This window comes from Camarhynchus parvulus, chromosome 14 (genome assembly GCF_901933205.1).
Source record: "Camarhynchus parvulus chromosome 14, STF_HiC, whole genome shotgun sequence".
Lineage (NCBI taxonomy): Eukaryota > Metazoa > Chordata > Aves > Passeriformes > Thraupidae > Camarhynchus > Camarhynchus parvulus.
This window is the reverse complement of record NC_044584.1, coordinates 3,059,294-3,078,074: the sequence shown is the minus strand read 5'-3', so window position 1 is coordinate 3,078,074 and position 18,781 is coordinate 3,059,294. Positions and strand designations below refer to the sequence as shown.

Genomic DNA, 18,781 nt, shown 5'->3' with positions numbered 1-18,781 from the left:
AGAAGCCTCCCCTGGTGGCCCAGCATCATTCCCTCTCCTTCAGGCAGTGGTGCTGCCCGCTCTGGGCTGGTGTCGGCAGCTGCCAAGCCGGGATTCCAGAGCCAACAGGGGAACCTGGCTGAGCCCGGTTCCCCCGGGTTGGGTGGCTGTCCCCACTCAGGGACAGGGCCACACCAGCACGCATGGCAATCCCCTCACGCCCTGGCGCAGCCATCCAGAGCTAATCGGGGCAGACAGGTCCCCCCTTACCCAGCTAAATACTCTCACTGTTCCTCAGTACTGAGGCACTTGTAAGCTCTGTCTGTCTCCCGTTAATCACTAATTAAAGGCTTGAATGTTCCCTGCTGTTTGGGGTATTAATAAGAATTTAATTGCACAGTTTGGGGCTAATTACCTGGTAGCTCGCTTCCGCCCTTGTACAGTATGCCCAATTAAACAATCATATGATCAATTAAACAATCACAAGATCTAATAATTTGCAATAATAGACTAATTAAACGTTGACACCTTGCAATGGAGCAATCTTTTGTCTCCTTTTTGATGATGTTTGAACCCCTTCCCAGGCCCTGGCCACCCTAAAACCTCTCCTCCTCCTCCAGGGTGCTGCAGATGTAGGAGCCTGGAATGACAGCACGAGGGGCTTTGGGACAGAGACCCTGGCAGGGGACAGGCAGCACCATGCACCGAGGCACACGTGGGGCAGGCGGTGGAGCCTGCAGGGCAGAAGCAAGGCTCACCGCCCCTACAAGTTCCCTGGGAATAATTAGGGAAGGCAGCCGGATCAGCGAAACCCTAGACCTGCTGCTGCTGCCAACCCGCAGCGGATTTGAGCTACGCCCCTGCTTTGGCTGGAAGAGAGCCTGGCTGGGACACAGGGCAGGATGAGGCTGCACCTCCCGGTTCCATGGCAGCCAAGAGCAGAACAGCCCCTTTCCTCTCATCCACACTGTCCCTCTGTCCTGGGGAAGGTGTCGGGGGAGAAGGGCTCACTCCGCTCCTGCCAAGAAGCAGCAGCAGAAGCAGGAGAAGCCCCCAAGGGGCTGCGCGGGACAAGGCCGAGGCACTCCAGCCCCATCCCGGGAGGAGCAGGAGTCACGATGGTCAGACAAGTGTAAATCTCCTCTGCCGGCCTGGCTGCCTTCCCCTGCTCTCCAGATCCGCTGTGACTTGAAGCGGGGGGGTGTCCACACAGGGGTGGCAGGGCCATGCTGCCCACTTGCCCACCTCCCAAAGCCAATCGCCCTCCCCCTGCGCCCCCCAGGAAAGGAGCGTGGCTGGTGCTGCTGGGAACTCGCTCGTTTCCAGCACGTCTACTGGGGAGCAGGTGCAGAGAACCCTGTCAGGGGAACTCCCAGTGGGAGGGAAAATGTACAGGAAGGGGCACAGGGCACAAGGGAATTACATGTCATCCTCCAAATCCCACCACCGCTCCCGGGATTGGTGCTTTCAGGCACCGACATCCCGGGTGGAACACCACATCCCCCCCGCCCCGAGCAGCCTGCGAGGTTTTCCCAGGAGAGCGCCACCCCTTCCCCGCCGAGGCCCCGGATCAAAGCGAGCCCCGGGCATTATCCTGGTGCTCCGGAGAGTGCTCCTGCCGCGGCGGCCACAAAGGGAACAAGGGCTCCCGCATCACCAGCGAGTGCATCAATTACTTCCAGTGACTGCCTCGTGCTAATCCGCTCCCCCTCCTTCCCCGGGCCGGGGGTTTGGGGGCCGGGCTGCCCCCAGCAGCTCGCGGGTGCAGGCTGAAAGCGGCACCAGTGGAGGTGTGAGTCTGCAAAGATAAAGATGGGGTGTCCCCAGGATTCTGGCAATCCTGCTCCTGCCAGCCCCTCTGCCGGGATTATCCTTCACACAGCCTCTCCCAGGCTAAAAGCTGGGGGGAAACATTGGTGGGGACACGGCCCTCTTCCCTGCCCTGGACACACAGAGCATCCCAGTACTGGCAAGGCGAGCTGCCTGCGGTTCATGCAGCCCCCGGGGTGTGCCAGGAGAGCCTCCCGTGCCCGCGGGCGATGATCTCCAGCCGCCAGGCACGGGGCCGGGCGCTCTGCGGCACAAAGCTGGCGCGGCGCCGTCTGGCCAAGCCCGCAGCTTGGCAAATCCACTGTCACTGTCCTGGCTGCGACAGCCCCCAGCCTCCCTGCTTGCCAAACTCGTGCTGACCCCCTCAACACTGCAGCACAGCGATGTCCCCACGAACCCACAGCCGCCCCACGGCAGCCGTGCAGGGCTGTGCCCTGTGCCAGCGCTCAGAGCTCAGGCAGTACTTGCCTGTGTCGCCTGCGCATTTCCCAGAGGCACAAATTCTACTGAAACAACAAATGTTTATCCTCACCTCCAGCTGAATGGACGCCTGTCCCAGCATCGTGCCATGCTGTAGGACATCAGTGTGTCCCCGTGCTGGAGCAGGCAGAGACTCCCATGCACTGGCCTGAGAAAAACCCCCATGTAGAGTGCTGGGGAGCACAGAGCCAAGAGCTGACACATCCCAACATGATCTGAAGCTGTACCAGCCCCATGGATCCATTCTCACCCCCTTTCAGGGCGCTGCGATCCCCCACCCTGCCCCTGGGCTGTCACTGAGCTGCCAAGCCCCTGCATCCACCCACTCTCCTCCTCTTCCTCCCCCCTCCCCAGCCACGTCTGACATCCACCACCACGAGCCAGCATCAGCGCTGTCTGACCGCAGGACAGAGTCCGAAACCCCACAGCCCCCAGGCTGAGCAAAGGGAACTTCCCGGGCAGTCTCTCCTTTTAATTGCTGCTAATTGCTGCGTCTGTTCGTGCTGGCTGGGGAGATGTCATTGTTGAAAGGCACAGAGGGGAAGGCTCGGGAAGCTAATCCAGCTTTCAGCCGCTAAACCCTTCGAAGGCGGGTGATGGAGAAGCTCTTTCAGGTCCCTTCAGAGAGGGCACAAAGCCCGAGAGAGGGAAGGGAGAAAGAAGGGGAGCGAATCAACAGGAAAAAACTACTTTCACACGCGGCTCGGGGAAGGGTCTTTGTGTGCGGGGCTGTCGGGGGGGTTGAAGGGATGGCGCTGCGGCCCCGCCTCCTCTTCCCTCTCTCGTTTATCTTTTCAGCTTCATCTGCCAAAAGGGTGACGCAGCTGGGGGCTGGATGCTCAGAGCAAGGGACCCTCACCCCGCTCTGGACGAGATGGACAGAAAACCTGCAAATGCTACTCAAAAATGAGCCTCTTCTGGTTCAACCCCTTTTGTGCCAGCAGAGCCACCTCCGCTGCTATCGTGCTGCTTTACTGGAGGATGTGGCAGTGAGGCAGCTGCAGAGTGGGGGGCACAAGGGAGCAGCCAGTGGGGTTAGGTCCTCCTTGTGTCCTGGGGGTTTCCATGGGCTCACACACCTGCTGAAGGCCTCCCCTGCCTGACCTGCAGCAACCCTGGCAGGGTGACAAGTGCAGGGTTTTTCTGAGTTCCAAAACTCATCTTTCTGAAACAAGTGGAAAAACACAAGGGCTGACACATTCCCATAGGGCATGAGGTGGCTTAAAGCATCAGCTCCAGCACTTGCTTTGAATCCACTGCCTTTTTAGCCATTCTTAGAAGAAATCTGCTGTAACGTGTATATTGAAGCGGACAGCTGGGTTCTCAACAAGACATCGATCACAAATACTAACAAGTCCTTCTGACCTCTGGCACATCCACTGAGCCTTTCAGAGGCTGATTAATGGTACAGCTCTCCCTTGTCTCCATCTTCCCGCCACCCCCTGAGACCTGGGCTCCTGTCCAGGAAGAGCAAAAGGCTGCTCCTCTCTCTCCCAGACATTCACAGGGCTCTGGCATCCCCCAGCTCCATCCCAAAGCAGGACAAAAAGCAAAATTCTCCACCAAAATCCCATAAAGATTCATGAGCAGGAGAGCCAACTAATACCCATTTGATGTTTTGGAAATGTTTCATTTTGTGACAGTATTTTTAACTTAGGAAAACCTTTGCAAGGACAGACAAGCTAGAACCACCACACAGACTGAACATGAAGGATGAAATTTCGAACTGGGAACCTCAGCCTCTGCCAGGCTTTTCTGCCTGCTCCCTGTCCCCAAGCACATCTCACAGGGAAGTGCTGAGATTGCCCCTCCAGCCCACAGACAGCTAGTTTGCTGCCCAAGGGAAAAAATCCCAGAGGGGCATCCCACACTGAGGTCTGCTGACTGGCTGGAAGACACCAGTGATTTTTGGGAGGGTTTTGGTGCTTTGGATCATAGTTGAATCACTGCATCTCTTACAGGACAACTTCAGCATAGACAAGGTAGATGGTTGAGCCTTTCCCAATCCTCCAGCACAGGGGATGCTCCCCAGCATCTCTGCACAAGCACACTCCATTGCTTTGGCTCAGCACCTATCACTTCCTACCCTGATGACCTGTTTTAGCATTTCAGCCCCAGAAAACAAAAACCTTTAAAATGCCTTACCCAAACACTCGTTGGCCTCACGGGCATTAGCGCGCTGCCAGGGCCGGTCGTAGTGGAAAGGCTTGCAGCGGTCGCACTCGGGTCCCTCTGTGTTGTGCTTGCAGTCGCACACCAGCTTCTGCTCCTTGTCCTTCACGCAGCGTGCCGCGTGCCCGTTGCACTTGCAGCGCCCGCCGACCTGCAGTTCCCCCACCGCATAGTAGTAGGGGACGGAGCCCGTGGCCCCCTCCTCCTCGCCGGCGTCCCGGCTGCTGCCCAGCTCACGGAAGAGATGCGGGCGGCTGAAAACCACGCGGATGTCGGTGGCTGTCACCCAGTCCTGGAGCACGGGGCTGCTGTCGAAGTCCTGGGCCGAGGGTCGCCCGTCGAGGGTGCTGAAGGCAATGAGCCCCCCGGTGAGCGGGTAGAGGTCAGTGAGGCCGTCGGTGCACAGGGCCTCCTGCTCGTTCTGCTTGGTGACCGTGGCTTTGCTGGGCTTGCCGTAGATCTTACGGCACTGGGAGGAGTAGTACTGGTAGGGCACCCAGGTCTTGCCATAGTCCATGGACTTGAGGATGGCGGTGGACTCGGGCCGGGGTGAGCAGAACTGGAGGCTGACATAGACCACCTCAAACTTCTTGCCGAGGGAGAGGGTGAGGGTGACGTTCTGGGGTGAGTGGTGGAGGGTTTCCGAGCGCCAGCAGGTCATGTTGGAGGCGGTGTTGAGGTCGGTCAGGTAGGTGGGCGGGTGGGCTCGGCGTGGGTCTGAGGCGTTGCAGTGCCGTGTCGGAGGCTTCCCGCACGTGCTGGAAGCTTGAACCTCCTTCCCAAAGGCAGCGTTGACAAATTCAGGGATGCAGCGTCGAGGAGCACCGCTCTCATCATAGCAAGGGTCTGGGGGCGTCTGCTGGGCCACGAAGGGGTTCACTGTCTGGGACAGGCCCAGCATGGCAGTGGTGAGGAGCAGGCGCAGGAGCTGCAGGACCTCCATCCTTCTGGGGAGAGGGAAGTGGCTCCTCCCTGAAGGAAGAAGAGCAAGAGTGTGTGGTACCAGCAGTGTCATGGCCACAGCACCACCCATATTGGGAGGGCTGGTAAGGGATGGAAAACTCCCCCATGTCTGGTCTGTCACCTCTACCCATCTTTCCACCCTGTATCCACTGATGCAGTATCCTGGGAGTGGGGCAGGGAGACAATTACTTCGTGTTGCCTCATCCACACCAATCCCTCACTGTTCATCAGCAGGACTGAAATACCACGGAAATGGGAAAAGGGCCTGAGCTTTGGGTGCAACGGGTTGAAATCGGGGTACAGCCCTTCCCTGGCCTCTTAGAAACTGTCCTGTGGTGACAGGAATGTTCCTGTCTGCCAGCAGCCCTGGCTGTCACACACTTCAGAGACCCTGTTACTGCATGGCTGACAAGGGCTGGTGGTGGGGAAGAGTTAGGGGAGATCTTTGAGGTGCAACAGGAGATGCAAATTCCAAGTTATCCACCTGTGGCACAAAATAGCTCCTGACAGAGCAGGAGAAACAGACAGCAGCAAAAACACTTTGAAGGCACATTGTGCAAGAGGCAGGAGCTCGTTGGGATGAAGACCTGGAGCTCTTGAACACACCACTGCTTTCTTTGCTGGCTGTGGGCACAGTGGCTTCTCCAAGCCAGGGGCTAGATCCTCTCCATATTCCTCTGCCACACAATCCAGCAGCAAAGGAAGTAATTCTGGCCTCACCCCCAAGAAACCCAGGTCTGGGTCTGGTATGTTTGTTGACTGGGAGAAAGGCCAGGACCAAATGCAGGACCTGGCTGGGCCCCTCTCTCAGCAGCTGCAGCACAGGGCCAGGGAGCTTAGTGGCTCTCAGGGGATGTGGCCCATCTCCTGAGTTATTGGCTTGAAGAGTGGAAGAGCTCTGCAGGTCACATTCCCTCCCGCCGGCTCTGAATGCATGAAGGACTTTCCACACGATGCAGATTGGCCATGTCCTGTTCTTGCCATGGCAGACCCCTGAGCCTCCTGGGTGGGGGGTGGCATCAGCCCTGCCATCCCATGGGTTGTGCTGCGCCAAAGCCAAGTCCTCCAGCCTCAACCAGCCCGATGCCATGACCAGGCAGGAGGAGGGGGTCCCTTGACCGTCCCCTCTCCCACTAGTAAATCTTTACAGGATGACTTGTGGTTCTCTCTGGGGAACGAAGCTCTGCATGACCTAGCTCAGTATCCCAGCTCCAGCCTCCACCTACAGCCTCAGTGCCATTCCTGCCTGTTCAGCTGCCCACTCTGGCCAAAGGAGGCTGCAAGGAAGAGCCCATTTCAATGATGCAGGACCTTTTTTTGGTTTGTTATTCCATTTTGCAAAGAAAAAAGAGCCATGACTGTGGAAGAAAACAGCCTCTCTAGGCTGCCAAACCACTCATGAGGGGAAGCTCCTCCCTGCCCAGCCATGGTCAGCCCAGCAGCCACTGCCTGTGCCTACCAAGGGAGCAACGGGGACAGGGGTCTCAGCCCATCCTGGGATATCTTCCCCAAGGCAAAACCTGTCCCTGCCACTTCCGTGCTGTTTCCTCATTGCTTAATCCTCTGCTGATGGAAATAGAGATGTGAAAAATTGGCAGCTCCCTTGGTGGTCCCTGCATCACCTCAGCAGCACAGTTCCAGCTTTACCACAATGCTGCAGAGGACATGTTTTTGGGGACATGCCAGCCCATGGCTTGGTGACTTGGCTGCCATCAAGACAAAGGATACTGTCCCTGGAGTACCCAGAGCATTGAGAACTCACTACTTGAGGAGTGTGGCTGCAAGGCTAGAGACTGCAGGGATGTAGCAGTCACCACAGCAGAGGAGGTGCCATACCACAAGCACCAGGCAGTGAGGAGCATTCCCCCACTGCAGGCAGCCTACAGGGCCCTGTTGGGACTTCTGGCCCCACTGCAGGCAGCTGCCTCCTGGGCAGGAGATGAAGCTATGGCTGCTGCCAGACCCCTGCATCTGCTTGTTGAGCAAAGGCTGCAGCGGGTGAAACCCCCAACACAATCCTGACAGGATGATCCCCAGCTCCTGCCTGGTGCTGAGCAGAGCACAGGGGCACAAGGCCCTACCAGCCCCTTGGTAGAGCTCAGCTCCTGAATACTCACCCAGTAAAGGGGCTGCTGATGGACCCCCCTCAACGCCTGGCAAGACCTGGCTGTGCACATACCCACAGAAGCCAGCACAGCACCTTCACACAGAACATTCAGCCCTGCCAGCCCTCTCCCCCTCCAAATGCATGTCCCACAGAGGGCACACAGTCAGGTGCTGCAGCCACCACCTCCCGTCCCACCACCCACAGGGCAGCACTAGCAGGGACACAACCCTGTGGGAAAACCTCTGCACCAGGAGGAGAGAGGAGAAACCCCCAGAGGTCCTCAGCAGCTGCATCCATCTACTCCAGGGAGAATCAGGATGTATGGAACAAGGCATCTACTAAACCCTGCCAACAAAGAGTCTCCTCCACCTCCTCTCTGCTATGTGGCAGCAAGGTGACAGGAGTAGGGACATGCTCAAGCAAGGGTCTTTTAATTTCCTCTCTGGTGAGACACAAAGGTGTGGGGAAACCCTTGCCCAGGGGATCGTGACAGCAGCAGCATCTCTGGTAGCCAAGGGAGAGGCCACAGGTGAGATTGTTATGAGCACTGGAGCAGCAGGTCTAGGACCCAGGACTAGGTTACGACTGGCTTAGGCATTCACGGGGGTATGAGCATCTCTTGCTCATCCTCCCTGCCCCAGTGGGGAGCTTTGACTCTGAACCTCAGGGACTTGTGCTTTGGTAAGACTGGCAGGAAGGACAAAGTTTTGGTGGCTCTGCTGCCGGGGAGCAGCCATCGGGGAGCCAACAGTCGCTCAGCAGCACATCAGCGCTGCGGAGGCAGGGCAGGAGTGGAAATCATTATCATCCGCAGGACCACACACAGGCACGCACGCTCCGTGCTCAGCTCACCCCATTATCCCACTGAAAGAGAGCTGGGGCCAGTGGTCTCCGTGGGCCTCACCTCCGTATTGGAGAGGAGGGCAAGCTGCAATCTGCTCCCTTTCATGCATATTCAACATGACCCTGGGACTGCCGGCAAGCTGCCAGAGAGGCCTGGGAGTGGGTATTTCTCTCTCTGGTCCCCATCTGCACCCCCCTCTACTTCCCATTTTTGCTGCCCCTGGTTCAGACCAAATGGAGACACTGCTGACTAAGCAGAAAGAATTGGGATGACCCCTGGGTGCCGAATCCAGCCCAGCATGTTCCTGGAACTGGCATGAGGAGAGACAGGAGCAATGGAGCCCCTTTCCCAGGGATAGCATCCCGAAGGTGTCCCCAGCGAGGCTCTCGGGTGGCTGCCAGCTCCCTGCCACCAGCAGCAGCCATGGCCTGGGGGAATGCGGCGGCGGGCTCACCCTTCCCGAGGAAGCGGCTGTCCTCCAGCTCCTCCCCAGAAGCGGCTGCATTTTTGAGGTGGGCGATTTCCTCACTCCTCCGCCCCGGGAATGCTAACAGCCGTGCGGCTTGGAAGGAAGTCATGCTGCCAGAGCGCTTCAGAAGTGCTTTTAAAAAAAAAATAGCTTCCACATCCAACACCTCCACACCCCTTGTCTCTACAACCACATGCTTCCCAGAGCGATCAGCAGTGTTTCCCTGCCTTGTGGGAGACTTGTCAGGACAATGCTCCAGGCCACCGTGGGCTTCATTTCCATCATGTTTGCAGGAGGCAGTGCCACCGAGGGTGATGCTGGGTGCAGATGCATGCCTGGAGCTCCAGGTCTCCTGATGCTGAGCTGTGGGGTAGGTGTTTAGTCCCCAAAACAGACGGATGAGGCAAGTGTAGCAGGTGAGGCAGGGCAAGGAGAGCAAACTTCCCACAATGTGGATCCTGGTGCCTACAGCAGGCCCAGGATCACCACCTGGCAGACCGGGGCCACAGCAACTTTGCTGAAGTAATTACAGGATTAGGTAGAACAACACAGGGCAGGGGGGGAAGCAGGTTAACCAGATTTGATCCCAGGACCTTTGCAGCACAGGAGCAGCCTTCTCTAATTAAGGTGGAGGGGAGGGCACGAGTGGTGCTCTGCTGTTGGAAAAATGTGGGCTTAGAGGGCAGGTGATGGCTAAAGCTGAGCAGCCAGCACTGGTCTGGAAAGGGATGGGAGAACCCCAAGGAACGACAGGGGAATGGCGCTGCACTCCTGCCAGGGACCTGTGCTGCTCCCCATGTTGACGCCCCTGCAGCGATGCTGCTGCCATGCTGCAGCCCGCTGCCTTTCTCCTTCAGGTCAGGACAGCACAGCGCGTGGAGGAATTGCATCCCTTGAGGAAAAGATGTGGCCTCACTTGGAACCGGTTGAGATGGGAATGACTGGTCCCCATGAGGTGCTGCATCGGCCTGGGCACAGAGATAAGGTCCTGGGTGCCAGCATGGGGCAGGGAAAGAGCCACCCACACGCACGAGGCACAAACACACACAGCAAAAGCCACGGATCAGGAGGCAGAGATTCCTGGGCAAGGACCAAGGGACCTGAGTACTTGAGGGGGTCCAACAGCTAAGACTCCTGGGTAAGACTGATCCAGGAGGACTGCTGGTTCCTGAGTTGTGTCAGCCCCAGTAAAGCCCACCAGCCTCTCAGATGTCCTCTGTGAAGGAAGCCACTGGGACGATGGGACAGGACCCAAAGTAGAAGAGAAATGATGTGCTCAGAGAAGCTGAAACCAGGCACAAATGACCAGAGCATGTCCCTTAACCGGGGTGTATCTGCTGCTACAACCTGCACATTTCCACCTTGTTACAGGCCCTTTGTAATGAGGGTATCTGCACCCCCTTGCCACATGTGCTGTGGGAGCCACCCTGTGCAGTTCTGCCCCAGCCCATGAACAAGATCCATCCTGGGGGTTGCCAGGGTCCCTGGATACCCAGTCCCTCTCCCATCTTGCCAATGCCAACTCAGGGAAGTTTAATTCCTCCAGCCAACAAACAGAATCAGGCCCAAACTCTGCTCTGGCCGTGGATAAATCATTCCATGTGTTTCTGGGATATAAAAACACAACTGAGAAGTATTTAAAGTGAAAGGAAAAACTCCATGGAGCCAAGGTACTGGTCCAGCTCAGCTTTCCAGAGGGAGGGAGTGTGTGCTGGGAGAAGATGGAGGGATGCAGTGTGGCTGGGAGTGCTAATCGCCTTTCCAGCCACTAATGGAGCAACTGGTGCCCACTTGGGACATGGCTAATGGCACAAAGGAGATGCCTCGCTTTCCTTTACAAGCTCCCTCATCCCTCCTGATATTTAAGTATCAGAAGCTTCTGAGTGCTTATGGCCCCACATCCACAGGGCTGCCCGCTCAGCGCAGCCCCTCGGGCTCAGCTCAGGGGGGCAATTACACAGCAGCATCTTCCTGCAGCAGGCCCTGCAGGTGATGGATATTGCAATGCACTTTGGCAGGTCGGAGCCAGAATTACACAAGCCATACGATACCCAGCGGTGCCAGGAGACGCGTACAAATTACACTGCACACAGGAAAGGATGGGCCAGATTCTGACCTCAGTGCTTTGGCATCAGCCCGAAGTAACTCCATTCACATCAGGCCAAACCAAGACGTAAGCAACTCCATTCAAATTTACACTGGCATACCTGTGGTCAGGATTTGGCCTGGCTTGAATTAGTTGCAGCCTGATGTTACAAAAGGCAGCAACAGAGCCTAGATTTCCAAGGTTATCGAAAACAATCAAAAAATAAAAGAAAAAAGGAAATCCACCATAAAAAAACAGTCCCCAGGCTACTCAGCTATGCACATGGAGCTGTCAAATGCAGGACGCTTGGGCACGTCCCTGCTCACCAGTTTCAGTGACTCATAAGCCATGCTGACCACAGGAAGGAGCAACTAATGCCCAGCATAGGTGTCCTCCTGGGTCCCCCATGCCCACTCTGCTCACCACTGGCCCCTGGGTAGAGGTGGTCCTGCTCTGGGCAGAGGAGATTTCAGCTTAGTATCACCCATATGATGCGAACCTGGATCCATTTTGCTGCAATGCTCCTTGCACCCCCCGGCTAGTGCAAGCTGGAGATCTCCTCCTAAAGTTCCCAATGCAACAGCAGCTTAAGGAGATATTTGAAGCCCTTGACCTTGCAGGACAAGCAAGCACTGCCTGGATCCATTTGGACTCAATAGTCCTTGTGGGTCCCTTCCAACTCAGGGTATTCTATGTTTTTTTCTACCCCATTTATTAACCTTTACTACATCTTGACCAGTTAAGTTTTTACCCAACTCTAACCCCACTGCAGCCTCCCAAACCCCTTTGCACATTCCTACCACAGTGCTTGGCTCTACTGAGTGGTCTCAGCAACATCCCTCAAGGTGCAGAGGGTTTTCCTCCCAGTGCTCCCAGTGGATGCAAGTTCCCAGTGGAACTCAGAGTTCCAGTCCAGAAGTCCTCATTGCTTCCACTCCATATGAGAATAAAGTGATCTGGTTTCCATAACATCCCTCACTGCATTTTCACAACATGCCGGGCACAGATGTTGAAAATAGTCTGGATGAATATTTAAAATGGTATTCAGAAATGACAACATTTGGCCAGCCTTGAAAGATCTCTCACATTGGGCAGAGGATGGCTCACAACAACGGGCTGGAAACACACTGCACTTTGACATCTAATTTTTTTTTACCCCCTCTCTGACTCTTGGTACAATATTTCATGCCCCTGGTGTCCCACAGTCTGTTATTGCTTGAGTGCCAGCCAAGCCTGCAGCATTAGGAAGAAGCTGTCGTGTACGTTTTTAAACATCACGGGGCAAAGTGGAATATGGAAAATCTGTCGCGTTTCCATACCGAGCGCAAGTGTCCTGCGCAAGCTCAGGGAGGGGCTCGAAGGGGCACAAAATAATTGCTTCCTTATGGGGCAGGGCCTGACTAACCAGCGTGGGGAAACAGGAGGCAGAGGTGCTGCCTCAACACCCTCAAGATGCTGGGCTGCTTCCTTGCTGAAGACATCTCAGCACACCCCCCAAGGTGTGCACTGGTGCTCACCTCCTTCTTCAGGGCTGGGGAAAGCCCCTGTCAGAGTCACACCTCTGCCAGCAGCCAGCCAAGGTGGGAGCTCCATTCCACCCATCCCAGACTGAAAACACCATTGTTCTGGTGCTCAGAGAGTGGTGGAAATGCTCCTCAGCCTGGATGCCTAGCAGCTCGCATTTCTGGTAAGCATCTTGCACTCAGCTGCATCCCTAGGCCAGGCTTCTCTCTCCCACAGCCTGCAGACACACATCAGCTCCTTCCCAGCCTGGCATTACACCTGCCCTCTTCTCTGCAGGGACCTACCTTTCTTCCCCACACAGGTAGAAGAGGAAGAGGTGTTGGGACCCTTTCAGCCCACCCTGCTCTTGGACTGCTGGATCTCCTGTCCCCTCATCAGCCCTCTCCAAACAGGTGTCAGAGCAGCACAGCAGCTCCCTCTGTTTTGTAAATGGGAAATTGCAGAAACAGAGAAAAAAGTTGCCCTCCATCCATCCAAACACCTTGGAGGCTGTTTCCAGCACACGGCCAAAGCCACATCCCTCTCCACGGGTTACAGAGAGTTCTAGCCTCTCCTGGCTCTGAGAGACAGGCAACAGCAAACTTGGCCGCGGAAGAAGGGTCTGTGGCATTTCCAGCCATGCAGGATGTGCACATCCACGTCTGCACTCAGTTTTTTGTCAGCCTGGCTACTGGTCCAACACAAATGGCATGGATGGAGGTGGGGATGCTCAGCCTGGCTTACATCCCATATGTTCATGGGATGAGCTCCCTGAGAGAGAAGTATTCATGCCCAAGTGCTGCCTAGATGAGCATCAAGCCAGCAGGAACCAGCACTGCCAGAGCAGCTCGTGCTCCTGCCCTTCCTCACCCACCCTGCTTGGTGACACAGCAGACTGCCAAGCACCACATCCCCATCACACCAGTTAGTCCTCATCCCAAGAAAGGTATTTCCACCCACCCACTCTCCAGTGGGCCGGGGAAATTGCAGGATAGCGTTTTGAGGAAATGAGGTTTCAGCAGCTCCAAGAGAGGAAAGCAAAAGCAAACGCACCACATGCAGCCCAGCTTCCCTTCCCGTGAAGCTTCTCGCTCTCACGTTCACTGGCCAGAACTCTCACCCCAGCTGTGGTTCAAGGGTCAGGTGCTCGGAGTGCCGAGGGTCTTGCCCAGTCTGGCTCCAGAACTACAGTGGAGCAGAGCACATCCCACGGGAGCCGTTTCCAAAGGGAGCCGACCCACCCCGCAGGGGAGTCTCTCGGGGCAGCCGTGCTAGGAAGGGAGCAGCGATAGACCCCAGCCTGGGATGGTGACAAGAGCGATGCCGCCCGCCCAGGTGGCTTTGTGCCGGCGGAGCAGGGCCCGCGGTGGGAGCGGCGGGCAGGGCACCACGGGCAAGCCTCGTGCCCGGTCAGCCGGGACTGGCACCGCCGGCTCGGCCTGGCTGGGCTCCCGCCGCTGCCCGCGCCGCATCTCACGGAGCGGGGCCGGGGCTGCGGCACTGCGGGGCTCCCTACAGCGCCGAGAACACCCGAGCCGGCTCTGCGGGGCGGCGGCGGCAGCGAGCCGGGCCGGGCCGAGCCAAGCCGGGCCAGAGTGCGGAGCTGCGGCGGCCGGAGCTGCTCGGGGACGGGAGCTGGCTCGGCGGCGGGCAGGCGGCCCCGCTGCGGGGAGGTCCCGTTCTCGGCGGTGAAAGGATGGAAAGGGAAATAAAGGGAGGGTGAGTGCGGGGGGAGAAGGAGGAATAAAAGGAAACGAGGGAGGGAGCGGTGGGAAGGAGAGCGGGAGCCCGGAGCGCCGGGAAGTTTGGGAGCGCAGCTTACCGCGGCCAGGCAGGTAGCGGGGCCGGTCTGGGCGACAGGTCCTGGAGCGGCGGCGAGAGGAGCCGGGGCCGCGGCGGGGCGGACGGCGGGCAGGGGCAGCTCCTTCCCGCTGCTGGCCGCAGCACGAAGAAAGGAAAAAAAGTGAAGAAAAGGGTGTGTGGGGGGAAAAGCAATGATAACAAATTTCCAGGGAATCGTGCGTGGGGGACGAAATAAGGCGAAATAGTGGAAAGCGGGAGCGCTGCTCCCGGCGGTGCGGGCGGGTCCCAGCGCCGTGCCCGCAGCCGGCCGCGCTCCCGCCCGCTCCACCGTACCGCCCGCGGCTGCTTCGGCTGCGGGAGGGAGGGGGGAAGCGGCAGGGGAGGGCGAAAAAGGAGAGGAAGGGGAAAGAAAAAACACCCCTTAAAAAAAATAAAAACGAAAAGAAAAGCAAGAATTGGAGAAACTGAGCCCCGACCGCCGCCTGGACGTGGAGTAAAAAGACTCCAATAAATCCCGGGTTGAAAAGAAGGGAAAAGTCACCTCCCCGAGGAAATCAGAAGCAGATTTCGAGCCATTTAATCACATGCAGGGAGGTGTGTGCGTGTGCGCCGCCCGCCGCCGCTGCCAGCCCTGCCTCCGCCCTCCGCCCCGCCGGCAGCCCAGCGGGCAGGGCCGGAGCCGGGCGGGAGCGGGGCCGCCCCAGCGGCGGGCAGCCCTCCCCGCGGATCCCGGGTGCCGCCCCAGCGGCGGGCAGCCCTCCCCCGGTCAGCGCCACGGGCTCCCGGTGGCCGCGGTCCCACCTGCTGCCCGGCCGGCCCCGCCGCACCGCGGGAGTTCGCTCAGCCCACAGCGGGTCCATCTCCGCGGAGTGCGGGTGGCTGCCGGCCGTAGCCCACCGCGCCGAGGGCTCCGCGGTGCCGCAGCCAAGGCAGCCGATTATTCTCCCTCTGCTTCCCAAAGCAAATGAGGCATTTACCAGGCGGAAGCAGCTCCTCTTAAGGAGAAAGCTGGAGTCTCCGCTCCATCCCGTGATGCAGGGGCTTTTCATGCGCTGCTGCACCAGAGTCGCCCTTGGTCTCTGATTTTTGGGTAGGGAGGGAGAGAAGCGGGGTACTTACGTACCCAGCACAGCTGCCTCCGGGCTGCCCCCGGGGGCTGCTCCGCTATCCCCAGACCACCTGTGAGCGGGCCACGAAAAAGGTGAAACTAATTTAATCAGTTTGTGCAAGGCGGTGGAGGAGAGCAGGAAACTCGGACCTGGATTTTCTCTCTCACTGGGGCCGTGTTCACAGCCCTGCGGCCCCCACATCTGCCAGCTTGGCCTGGGGAACATCCTCTTGTAATTGCCCTTGCAATGGATGTGAGGACTGCAGCACTGGAGGTGGGAAGAAGGGCAAGGTGCCAGCACGGTGCCCACCCATTACGTTCAAAGCCCCCACCCACCATCACCCTGCTCCCGGGGGACCCCCGGTTACCCACATCCTGTTGCTCTGGGGCAGCAGGTTGCAGGAGCTGCTCTCCCAGCCGGCTGGCAGATGCTCGCTGAAGGAGCAGACCCCAGCTGGCCGCAAGCCCCAGGGGAATTGCTGTTTGCTGCTCTCTGCCTTGTTGCACTAAAGAGGTTTCCCCTCCTATTCCAGCAGCAGAGACGTGGATAAACAAAAGTGAAGTCACCAGGACAGAGGAAACCTGCGCCATGAGCAGGGAAGCATCGAGGCTCTAAGTCCAATGCTACGGATGTCTTGTAGCCCCCCTGTCTCTCTCGTGGACACTTGTGCATTTGGAGAGCTGGGCAGTCGAGCCAGAGGCCATAAAAGCAGCTCCAATGCAGATCCCAGATGGGATGCTAGTGCAGGGCCAGTGTTTGCTTTGTGTGGGATCGCATCAGACTGCGGGACAGAGCAAGGCCCAGTGTTGCCAGGACAGTGTGGCACCGGGGACTGGGATGATGAAGGCAATAGGGCAAAATGGGGCATGGCTAGAAGATCATGACGTGACACGAAGCAGGAATTGTCCAAGGGATGGACCTGAAGGCGTTTTCTTCACCAGGAAACATAAGGACAACCATGAACAGGAGCTGTGATAGTGACCCAGCCTGGTCTGGCTGCTCCAGGGTGGTGCTGAGCTGGGGGGCTGCATCAGCACAACCTCAGTGCTGCTGTTTTTACACCCATTGGACCCCCACCCTCCCGTGACTCAAACATGATGTTGGAAATTCTGGCCACCATATGGAAAAGTTTTGGGACTGCTCTCCACAGGCATTACATCAGTGAAAACCCAGTTGAGATGGGCAGAAGCTGTTTCCTGAATCCCTGTTTCCCCTGTTCCCTCTTTATAGGATGGAGAGCCTGAGAGAAAGGTGTGAATCTGGGTTTGGCAAGTGGGAGTGCTACAGACATCAGCAGGGATGGAACACTCGCTGAGGCAGGAATCAGACTGAGACCCTGTTGGTGTTCCTCAGCATGCTGACATCACCGAGTGTTTGCTGCCTTCCTGGGCAGATCTGGCAGGACGAGAGGGCAAGCATGCTGTGTTGTTTGTCACCCTGTGGTCTGCAGGAAGCTCTGCCTGTCACAAGCTCCCATTCTGCATCCATTCCTGCTCCTTGTGCCTCATGAAAGCACAGCATCTGGTGCCAGCTAGGCCTCCCAGTCAAAAAAAGTACTGCTGAAAGGACGCAGACATCCACAAGCTGTTGGAGCAAAAGCACCGGCACAAGTCAGATGGGGCAGATACAGAATTGTCAGATGGGTTGGAGGGACCTTAAAAGATCATCCAGTCCAATTGCACAGCAGGGATGTCTTTCACTAGACCAATTGCTCCTTCAAACCTATCCTTGAGCACTTTCAAGCATAGGGCAGACACAGCTTCTCTGGGCATCCCGTGCCTGACCCTCACCACTCTCACAGGGAAGAATTTCTTCCCAATATCCCATCCATCCCTGCCTTCTGCCAGTGGGAAGCCATTCCCTGTGTCCTATCACTGTAAAGACCCTCTCCATCTCTGTTGGAGCCACTTTAGGAACTGGAAGGGGCTCTGAAGTCCCCCTTGAACCATCTGTCCCCCAGCCTGATGCCCTCTTCTACCCTCTGTAGAAGAGGGCATCGTTGCCCCCCACATCCCCCCTTCCCCTGCAGCACACACTCAAAGCCAGCCCAGCCCTGCAGAGGACTCCCCTGGCCATTGCCTTGTGCTCACAGACAGTGCTCGGACCCAGCACTGGACAGTGGAGAGTGGACAGTGGGCAGCAGAGGGCGGGCAGTGGAGAGCAGATAGTGTAGAGTGGAGAGCAAAGAGCGGGCAGCAGAGTGCAGAGCAGGCAGCGCAGAGCGCAGAGCGGGCAGTGGAGAGTGGAGAGCGGGCAGCGCAGAGTGGGCAGGGCAGAGCGCAGGGCAGAGCGGGCAGAGCAGAGCGGGCAGAGCAGAGCGAAGAGCGGGCAGCGGAGAGCGCAGATCGGGCAGCGCAGGGTGGGCAGCGCAGAGCGCAGAGCGGGTAGAGCAGAGTGCAGAGCGGGCAGAGCAGAGCACAGAGCGCAGCGCAGAGCGGGCAGAGCGCAGCGCAGAGCGGGCAGAGCAGAGCGGGTAGAGCAGAGCGCAGAGCAGAGCGCAGAGCGGGCAGCGCAGAGCGGGCAGAGCAGAGCGCAGCGCAGCGGGCAGCGCAGAGCGGGTAGAGCAGAGCGCAGAGCAGGCAGCGCAGAGCAGAGCGGTCAGCGCAGAGCGGGCAGAGCAGAGCGGGCAGCGCAGAGCGCAGAGCGGGCAGCGCAGAGCGCAGAGCAGAGCGCAGAGCGGGCAGCGCAGAGCGGGCAGCGCAGAGTGGGCAGAGCAGAGCGCAGAGCAGGCAGCGCAGAGCGGGCAGCGCAGAGCGGGCAGCGCAGAGCGCAGACCAGGCAGCGCAGAGCGGGCAGAGCAGAGCGGGCAGAGCAGAGCGCAGAGCAGAGCGCAGAGCGCAGAGCGGGCAGAGCAGCGCAGAGCAGAGCGGCAGAGCAGAGCGCAGAGAGCAGAGCGGGCAGAGCAGAGCGCAGAGCGGGCAGCGCAGAGCAGAGCGCAAAGCAGAGCGCAGAGCGGGCAGAGCAGAGGGCAGAGCGCAGAGCAGAGCGCAAAGCAGAGCGCAGAGTGGGCAGCGCAGAGCAGAGCGCAAAGCAGAGCGCAGAGCGCAGAGCGGGCAGCGCAGAGCAGAGCGCAGAGCGGGCAGCGCAGAGCGGGCAGCGCAGAGCAGCGCAGAGCGGGCAGCGCAGAGCGGGCAGCGCAGAGCGGGCAGCGCAGAGCGGGCAGAGCAGAGCGGGCAGAGCAGAGAGCAGAGCGCAGAGCGGGCAGAGCAGAGCGCAGAGCGGGCAGCGCAGAGTGGGCAGCGCAGAGCAGAGCGCAAAGCAGAGCGCAGAGCGCAGAGCGGGCAGCGCAGATCTCTCGAGCCCCGCGCCCCCGCGGTGGGTGCGCGGCGCTCTTGCGCCCCCTGCCGGCCCCGCCGCGCAGCGAGGAGCCGCGGCCGCGCAGGGCCCCGGTGCCGGCCCCGGTGCGCGGTGACGGCGAGGCCCGGCACCCGCGGCT

General features: G+C 58.5%; 1 protein-coding gene across 3 annotated transcripts in view; it reads right to left on the bottom strand.

The window, feature by feature from the left end:
• Positions 1–15,144, bottom strand: part of NTN3 (netrin 3) — a 32,764-nt gene extending 17,620 nt beyond the window's left edge. Inside the window, exons 1-2 of one of the 3 annotated variants that reach the window (XM_030958538.1) lie at positions 15,038–15,144; positions 4,435–5,433 (exon numbers count right to left, since the gene is read on the bottom strand). In XM_030958538.1, coding sequence (XP_030814398.1) covers positions 4,435–5,404 — 970 coding nt within the window. In that variant the 5' untranslated portion in view covers positions 5,405–5,433; positions 15,038–15,144. Of the gene's footprint in view, positions 1–4,434; positions 5,434–13,553; positions 13,632–14,255; positions 14,797–15,037 lie in introns of those variants that run through there. The other 2 variants (XM_030958535.1, XM_030958536.1) reach the window with 2 other exon arrangements.
• Positions 15,145–18,781: the final 3,637 nt, after the last annotated feature.